Here is a 9,978-nt window from a genome sequence, read left to right on the forward strand (position 1 = left end):
CCCTCCCTGCTCTTGCTCTGCCTGTGCCTCTGGCTCCTCTTCCTCTGGCTCCTCTTCCTCCTCCTCTTCCTCCCTCTCCTCTCGCTCTCGTTCAGGGCTCCACCTCAAGCACCCCGAGTACATCGACCGCGACTTCACCGAGCCGCCCAAGTTCACGCAGCCACTCAACAACATCTTGGCCATCGCTGGCTACAACGCCACGCTCAACTGCAGCGTCAGGGCAAACCCCAGGGTAGGTGAAACCGCACAGCCACCCCTTATCTCACCCCAAAATGCCACCCGTGCCTGACTGGAGGGGTAAGTCTGGGGCATGACCGGGGTTGTGTTTGGTTAGCGCACAGGTAAGTCAACTCAGTTGCTTGTGTGGAATGTGCTCTGTTTGAACTGTGAGATATTACACGACATGATAAGAGCCACACACACGGTAAACTGATGACCACAGGAATGTTTGGAGAGAGGCCTTTTAGTGCAGTGATTCAGACTCAGACTTTAGATTCATTTTTTTGTGAATTTGTCTTTTTCTGGGATAAGCTTTCATGGAGCGTCGGAAATTATTTCTTTAAAATTTGAATATCTACCAGACACTGACAGATAAATGGTCAAACTCACCAGCCACTTAACAGTGAATCATTTTGTGTCTGAAATCTACCAGACACTTTCACATTTTACCAGCATTTGGCTGGTGGCTTGAGCTAATTCTGGTACTGGCTTTCTTGTATACAGATCTCCAATACATTAAGATACTAAACACTACAAAGAATAGTGCTCATATTGTTTTTATGGTGGTCAGGAGACATTTTGGAAGAGCATTTGTTGTTTCAGATTAAAATAGTTGAATTGGTTTGTCAGCCAGATGCTTAGGCCTTCAGATATTGGCTACATGAGGAATTATCTTATTATGCAGGGTAATTGTTTAACATATGGGGATAGTATTGACTTGAGTATAGTATTGAGCATTAAAAAAAAAACTGGGTGTTTAAAATGTGTACAACAGTAATCAGGCACCTCACACATAGGTGCCCCTGCGTCTTACTGCACAAAGGAGGTTATGTGTACAATACATCACAGGGTTTCTAATACCTGCTCTAAGATGTGATAAGCTCAACGGGGTCCATACCTTTAGATTGGGCATGAGGTGTTTATCCACACACACGCACACACACACACACACACACACACACACACACACACACACACACACACACACACACAAACACATATGAGGTGTTTATCCTGGCCACAGACTGAGGTCATAGTTTGGGTCATGTGTAAAGCTCATGGGTGCCCCCATCCTAGAAGTTCTCAGAAAAACAGAAGCGCACTGGCAGAGAAAGACATAAACTGAAACAGAGATGTGTCTAGAAGTAAGACAGTGATAAGTAAGTAAGACAGTGAGAACACATATATGTGAACACACGTGTGCAGACACACACACAGGTACAAACACACACACACACATTTACAAATAGAAGCACATGTCAAAGAAAGAAAAAAAGTTAAAAGTTATGGGATATGGGTTAGAGTGGACATGTGTACGACACACACACACACACACACACACACACACACACACACACACACCACACACACACACACACACACACACACTGGATCACTTTCAGGCAGCCTTTAACCTGTGTCTCCTTTTGACAGTGATGTAGCCCAGCAGATGCAGAGTAGGATACTTTTAGCCTAAGCCTCCGCCCTCCATAGCCGCAGAACACTGCCATGGCCCTGAGCACAATGACTGTCCAGCGGAGCTTAGAGGCTTAGCGTGCTCTCTTTGTGTGCAGAAAGATTTACTGTTCTTCACATGAAAGTTAGTTTCTAATTATATACTTGCACCTTACTCAGTTTGCACTGTGTGTGTGTGTTTGTCTCTCTCTCTCTCTCTCTCTCTCTGTGTTTGTTTGTTTGTGTCTGTGGACAATGTTGTTTCTATGTGGGCTCCAGCCCAAAATCATCTGGATGAAGAACAAGATTGCAATAATAGATGATCCACGCTATCGCATGTTTAGCAACCAAGGCGTCTGCACCCTGGAGATCCGTAAGCCGAGCCCCTATGATGGAGGAGTCTATAGCTGCAAGGCCATCAACGACCTCGGCGAGGCTCAGGTGGAATGCAAGCTGGAGGTCAAAGGTTAGAGTGTGTGTGTGTGTGTATGTCAGAGATAAGTTTTGGAAACAACTTCTAGCTGTGTATTGCATTTGTTTCACCTCTATGTTATGTTAGGAGTTGTTAAATGTGTTATACAATGAAGGCTTGTAAGTTTGACAACATACAACAATGTCCTTTGTAGTCTCTCAGATCACTTATTTACTTTATAACAATCCGAGTTCCCTTGTCTCCATGTCTGCTTTTGACTGTGCTGATGAAGTTTCTTTAATTTTATCAACAAAATCATCCACAGGCTTTTCTCAGCAGCACCCACCTCTGATGTCCCTAGACCCGAGCGTCTTAGTGAAACTTTTAGACTTTTAGCACCTTTTCTTGCCATCTAATCTCAGTTTTCTTCCCAGTTAGCGGATGGCCGCATCAGCCAGCTCTAATACTGTATGTTCTATTTAAGTTTTTACCCCAGCCTAGGCCGTTTATGTCCACGGAGCTTTGCTCTGAGAATGCCCATAGCACATACAGGAGGATTTATATTTAATGAAGGTGTCCATTCCTTTTGTTAGACCACTCTTGCCATGTGCTAATTAATCATTGAAAGGTTTTTTTTCCCCATGCATTATAACGGCATGGTAATGAAAATAAACATCAAGACCAGTATCATCCTGTAGTCTATCATGGAAATTGTACCTTCAATTTCCACTGAGGTTTTTGTCATTTAACATGATTCAGTTCTAGCTACCATTCCAAACATATTCATGGGGGAAGCAGTCAGGACACCTCTTTCTAAAGCAGGACATATGTTTAAACCAGGGGTGTCAAACATAAGGCCCGGGGGCCAGATCAGGCCCGCCAGCAGGATTCATACGGCCCCCCAGATGTTCTGGGTAGGAAGGGGAAATTTGAAAAAAAAAAAACAATGTGTAATACAGGGTTCCTACGCAGTATGGAAAACCTGGAAAAGTATGGAATTTGATTTTAGTAATTTCCAGGTCTGAATAAATATGGAAAAAAGAAACAAGGGTATGAAGGAATATTTGTGTTTCCACAATTGACTATTGCATCTACAGTACTAATCACCTCACTCGGGTCATAATGAACCATTCCTACTGCTGTGTAGCTTACATGTAACTGACAGTCCACATCGTCAAGATACAATTACATGGGGGTCCTCAGAAAAAAAACCCTGTTCTATGCATGTTTGCGTAGCTCTGCTATTTTCGGCTAAAACACTGGTAGACTTTTTTGATTTTGTAAAAGTTACCAAGACATGGATACTGCATTATCTGATAAACTGTTATTGCAAACAAATCATAGCCTATTGTTTACGGTGATTTCTGAGGCATCTGGCATCAGTGCACTAGTCTCCAACATATGTAGTAGGCTATGCTGTATCTACAGTGAACTAAAAATGTGAGTGCACCTTCCAACACAGCACTTCCTCAACGAATAAGTGTTTTCTGAGGGCTAATAAGTTAATAATATACAGCTCTTCACAATGCTAGTAGAACGCTCCATTGACAATGTCTAGAATTATGGTCAGAAAAATGTATCGAGAAGTTTGAAAATTTGAGTATGGAAAAAGTATGGAATTTTGAAATGGAAAATGTGTAGGAACCCTGGTAATAAGCAATATCTCTATGATACCTTGATTAAACCTAGCACTACAAACCATCCTCAGGAAGGAAGAGACATGGAAGTAGGTTATTTCAAGAGTAATAGCGTTAGTAGCACATGATTTGTACTTGTTTGCTTATAAGTGGATATGGAAAAGGAGTATATCAAACAACACTCATACCCATGCAGAAAAATGGTAATGACCTTGACAATGACGGCCCTCACGAGGTCTCATTCCAACAAATCTGGCCCACTAGCTAATATGAGTTTGACACCCCTGGTTTAAACAGTCGAGCAGAAAAGGCAGTTCATTTAGAATTCATCTTATAGTTGACTAGGCAAATTCATGTATTGTACATTTCATTTTTTTTAGTGTTGTGAAGTGTTATTTGTATTTTCTTTTCCATGGTTACTTTTTTCATTATACTTTTGTGTGATAGATATCATCATAATTGTGGATGTAGGAGATGCATCTCTACAGAGACCGGGAGGTGTCATCGCAAGATATTTCTTGTGTATTGAGAGAAGTTGTCTTTGTTTTAAAGGATAATTCCGGTGTGATTTTGACCTAAAGTGTCTTGAAACATTCCAGTAGCAGCAACTGGAATCCATGCATTTCCACTGAATTATTTTTGGAATCTGATCCCTTATCATACCTGTTCATTCGTACTCGTCGCTCGACTTATCGTGACTAAATTCAAGATAGCGTTGAACGGTAAAATTCCTTAAGGTACTGTCTGTATAAATCGTCTTGTAAATAAACTACCAGTGCTTTTTCAAAGTTCTCCATGTCTCGTTTTAAATGTCAAGGCCCTCCGAAGTCTACCAATGAAGTATGGGAGCTACTTTGAGCCTCGTAAAACAGTGATTTATTTTCATGGCTAGGCCGATGTCCGAGGCACCACAACAAAACCCTGTTGGTAGCATTGGCTAACTAGCGGCAGATTTCTGAGTACAGGGGACAAGCCGAGGTGAGCTATGAGACATACGTTCACACTCGGTATCATGTTTCAACACACTTTAGGTCAATATCACACCGGAATTCTCCTTTAAGGCCTGAACCATGTCCAAATAAAAAAATAATACTAATACTAATTTAGTAGATTGCACACACCTAAATAATATTTTATGTGAAGAGTAGCATTTACATACTGTACACACACACACACACACACACACACACACACACACACACACACACAGATACAGTGCCACCAAAGTAGGCTACCCTGGTTGTTGCCCGTTCACTTTGGCCTGTAGAAGGGAAAAAAACGGTGCAAATGGGTGAAAAGTTGGTATTAAATTTCATTCGAAGTGGTATTAAAAAGGTCTTAAAAAGTCTTGAATTTAAGTTGGAGGATCCTGGGGATACCCTGTTTACTAAATTGTGCTTTCAGGTTACTAGATTGAACACTTGGTTTAGTACTACTGTACTTGTTTTAGTACATAGTGTGCGGTTTACTAAATAGTGTACTGATTTGACTAAATGGTGAACTTGTTTTTCTAAATAAAAATTAGAGCACAATTTAGTCAAATGAGCACACTACGTATTTAGTAAACTGAGTGCACAATTTACTGAAATGAGCGCAGAATCTAGTCAAATGATAGCAAGATTTAGTAAAATGACAGCAATATTTAGTAAAATGAGCACACAATTTAGTAAAATGTGGATACGTTCTCTCAATGTACAAAAGAAATTACACCTCCCGGGTTCCATAGACCTCCGAGTTCAATGAAAAATAATTCAGTTCGATTTTGATTCATTTTGATTCGATTTTCATTTCCATCGAATCTCAGTTCATTTCCAGAATTGACTGAAGTTTACTGAAAAAGTCACGTTGATCCCAACTGCCGACACCGATAGCCTCATTCATTTGTTAATAATGATGTTTTAATTTCAGTGTGTCTCCTACGAAACACATTTGAATAACTCCTTCACGTAAAATATTTAATAATAACTAAAGTAGTTGGTGAAACTCCCCACTGGAGCGCACATAACTCCCTCATGTAAAGTGTCTCTAACTCCCCTGTTCTCTTCTCTCCCCTTCAGTCCCTGTGCAGGAGTAGTGTATGTTCTCATTAAAGGTAAGCTTTCATATGGTTATGGCATATGAAGCTTATGTGTCATTCATTTGGAACCTCTTCAGCGGCTCATAATCCCGCTCTGCTTTATTTTGCTTTCTCAGTTGCAGTTACACTCTAAGGAAAATGAAAAAAAAAGTTTATTCAGTTTGTCCCTCTTGACAAAAAAAAATGATGCAGTGTTATCTAAGATTTGACTGTGGATGTCTTTACGACCGGAAATTTGTTCTAGTTTTCAGAAAAGCTCCTTAATTTGATTTCAGTTGTCATTGAAACAACACTAAGCTGTCTTTGGAACAACCTGTTGTACTGAATTAATTCTCTTCAGAGTGTAACATCATCAAATGTGTACAATCCATACATTGCATGATAACACATCACAATAGGTACTAGGTTCGCTACTAGGATCATATGCTGCTTGAGCGCTTTGGTGTGTCCAAGAAACCCGTTTTTTTTTTTTAACAAGGCTGGGTAAATGTCACTTGGTGGAATCAGTGAACTTTCACTGATACCTCTATATCGGAATAACACACACAGTTGCTGGTCCTGTCAGACTTGGCTACCAGAGAGAGCCTTGCCTCTGTGCTCTGTGTAGCGGCTGATTTGCTGCTCTATATATCGAATCTCTGTGTTTCCTTGGTAACCATGCGTTCCTCACATAACAAATACCAACAGAAAGGTGAGTAAGCATCAGTCCAGACCACATACTGTACCAGATAAGGGAGGGGATTTGCTCAACCTTAAAGGCCTCCAGACATAGGCACCGACATGAGTGCGGTGCAGTCCGCTTTCAATGTATCAATTCGATTGTATTAGACTCCATTGTTCCCAGTACAACCCAGCACACCACTGCTGAACCCTTCCGCCACTGCCTTGTAGATTATGATTTAGTTCTATTTTTTTTTTTTAGCCGTTGCGTTGCTCAATAAAATTCATTGTTTATTGAATACTTGTCAGCTGAAAATTTCGCTGCTGGTATGGGCAAGTTGGCGCATTTATGTCGGCGCATATGTGCTGAGGCCTTAAGGCAGCGACATACGATGCACGACATACTACTGCATTGCTCTTGCTATTGGTGTGTCATTTCGACAGTATACTCAACAATCTATCACCCCTCAACAATCATCACTGATGTTTCAGATTAGGTTATTTTGGCAAAAACAGTTATTCAAAAAGCCTCAGAAGTGAGGCATTGTATATATTATTAATGGAGAGTCACTTATGCACTTATGCAATATAGCTAGAAATAGAACAATCCTTTTTTCAGAATTACATTTTGAATACAGTAGTCTGTAGATGAAATGTATCCATACTACTGATTAATGAATTAGGTAAGGACATGAATCTGGTGTGTCAATGGTATTGTCAGTGTTTTTATATATTTATACAATAGAGACACTAGCCACGTTTACATGGACACTTCCATTCCGATTAGAAACGGAATAACGGCTCAATCAGAATAAAAAATTGTCATATAAACACCACAATCAGAATGAAAATCCGATCCGAATTTTCATTTTTAATCGGAATGAAAGAGGCAGTGTAGTCCACTCCTATTCCGAATGAACAGCCATGTATACGGTCATTTGGATTGACTGCTGTATCTTCTCAAAGAAAAGTAGGCAACAACTACCCTGGAATCCAGGGTTCTCAATTTGCTCAGCAAGAGACTCTGGCAATGAGTAATGATGCATGTTACTTTTGCCCCTTGCACCAATCACACCTGTGTATCTGATATAGGCGGGTCAGAGGCGAGCTAAACAGATGACCGACGTAGTGTTATCCAATTGCGTCGTTCCAAGTCCGGAACCAGTCAGTTAACATTGGACGCATAGTGTTATCCAATTGTGTGCAGTGAGATTTTCAAATGCGTGCTTGGTGCCACCACTCGAGTTGGGCCATTACATTATTAGTGGCCAGACCCTTAATCTTTCAGATTGGGTCTGGTCCTCCAGGCTAGGCAACAACGGCTATTCCCATCAAAGCTTCTAAAGCGCTTGAGAGCACCTGATCGGAATAGAACGTACCCCATGTAAACATAAGGCACAAATGTTTCAATCGGAATAGTTTAATCGGAATGACAAAAAAACTGTCCATGTAAACGTGGATAGTCATGCACTTATGCAATATAGCTAGAAATAGAATACAGAATTACATTTTATATAAAGTAGTATAGTGTAGAACAATAATTCTGCAGATTTACAATTTGAATAGAGTAGTCTGTAGATGAAATGTGTCCATATTACTGATTAATGAAGATAGGTTTAAAGGTCATGAGCCTGGTGTGGGAATGGCGTTGTCTGTGCTTTTAGAGAGCATTCGTTGGTACCATAGAGTTTTGTGTCTTTGGTCTGCGCTTGTTCTGGTTCCACTGATTGTGATTGTTCAGTTTCTCTGACCTCCCTGTCTGTCTTACACTCTCTCTCCCCTCTCTTTGTCCTGACATTCTTTCATCTACAACCCTTTCTGCCCGTTACCACCAGTATATATGTGAAACACAAAGCCGTCTTGCTGTTTTCTCAGTGCGTTAATTCAAAAGTGAATGAAATTCAGTGCAAGTTCGGTTATAATGTGCTTGTATGGACACTCACTGCTATGTTGATTCTTTCTGTCAAAACATCTATCCATCTATCTATCTTTGTCTTTTATCTTCACTATCTGCTTCTTTGTCTGTAGTTCTCTGTCTCCTCTTTCTTGCTTGTTCTGTCTCTCTGACACACATCCTCTGAAAACAATCTGTGCTACTCAATAAACCGCCCCCGAACAAACAACACCAACAACAACAAAACTACATCTTCCTGTCTGAGCCTTTGGCCGCTGTTGACCTGCGTCTTACTTCTCTCTCTTTCTTTCCACTCCCACCTTAGGCGGGTACACCTTCTTTGAACTCATGAAGAGGGGAGTGCCCTTACACCTGATTGACAAGTACATGAACGAGACAAAACAAGAGAAGGCACCCGAGTGACAAGCAAATTCCCCTGAGCTACTCATAGCCTTCCGACACCCGTGGCTCAACCAAGTTCCTTCTCAGCTTCTAGTGTCCCAGGGTTAGGGGGTGGGAGGGGGGGGTAAGTGGGGTTGGGTTCCGAATGTGGAAAAAATGGAATGCTGTGTACAGATGTTTTCATAGTTAGGCATATATAGAAAAGCCCAATATAACCATGTGCCCACAGTATCTTTCCTTACGAAAAAAACAATAAAGTCATTCATGTTACAAAGAGCCCACATGCATGTCACCAGTGGCTTTGACTGTAGCCTCAAGTTAGCTGTGGAGAAAAAAATGTACCCAGCATGTGTAGTGTTATTTATTACTTTTCTTTTTGCTGGATGCTGGCAGTGGATCAGGGTATTAACGTGAGGGATCTGCAGACAGGAAATAGTTTTTTTCTCTCTCTCTCTTCCTTTTTCTTCTTTTCTGTTGCGTCCCCAGAGTTGGGCACTGAATGTATTGGAAGTGGTTACAGATGCATCATAAATATATATTTTTATCATATTAAACACAGAATGTATTATTAACATCCTGTAATGACATGGGAAGAGTTTCAAAACAGTGGTCATTTGATGAGAGATAGTCATGGGCTACACAATGTAGTCTGCTGTTGGATTTTTTTGAAGTCGGGCTATCTAGTGGTGGGTTTCAGATTGTGCAGGTTTAGTATGTGCACTTAAAATACACAGATAAATGGGTCACACTTTAACTGGATAGTCTACTCACAGACTATCTACAGATTAGCAAAAAACTACAGTTTATGGTTAAGGGTAGGGTTTGGATTTAGTTAAAGTGATGTTCAATAATTTGAATTTTGTTCAAAAACAATTTTACATACTGAACTTCATACTGAATGTTAACAGATGATTTGTTAAGTCACTGTGGGAGGATTATCCAAGTAAAATGTTACCGATAAATGTTATTGTTATGTTTACTGACAGGTGTATCGCACTGCATGCATCTACTGTCCTTTGCCTGAAGGGTGGTTCTGTTATTTGAAAGAAAAAAAATGAAACAAAGGCTGGGACGATAAAGGTCCTCATTGCATGCTTTCAGTCCCTGGATTTGTAATTTCCTAAAATGAATTTGAAATAAACTTCCCATATGCAGTGAAATGTAATGGATAATTGTTTCTTTCACTATTTTGAAATAATAGCGCCTTTCACAGTCCCAAGGT

At 40.5% G+C, this 9,978-nt stretch overlaps 1 protein-coding gene across 12 annotated transcripts in view; it reads left to right on the forward strand.

Annotated features, from left to right (window-relative positions):
* The window catches only part of mybpc1 (myosin binding protein C1), a 48,989-nt gene extending 39,068 nt beyond the window's left edge, over nt 1-9,921 (forward strand). For 11 of the 12 annotated variants that reach the window (XM_042079535.1, XM_042079536.1, XM_042079537.1 and 8 more), the window contains 3 exons: nt 96-232; nt 1,954-2,140; nt 8,680-9,921. In XM_042079535.1, coding sequence (XP_041935469.1) covers nt 96-232; nt 1,954-2,140; nt 8,680-8,777 — 422 coding nt within the window. In that variant the 3' untranslated portion in view covers nt 8,778-9,921. Of the gene's footprint in view, nt 1-95; nt 233-1,953; nt 2,141-5,780; nt 5,816-8,679 lie in introns of all 12 variants that reach the window. The other variant, XM_042079543.1, reaches the window with a different exon arrangement.
* The last annotated feature ends 57 nt before the right edge of the window (nt 9,922-9,978 follow it).

Source organism: Alosa sapidissima, chromosome 22 (assembly GCF_018492685.1).
Source record: "Alosa sapidissima isolate fAloSap1 chromosome 22, fAloSap1.pri, whole genome shotgun sequence".
NCBI classification, from domain to species: domain Eukaryota; kingdom Metazoa; phylum Chordata; class Actinopteri; order Clupeiformes; family Clupeidae; genus Alosa; species Alosa sapidissima.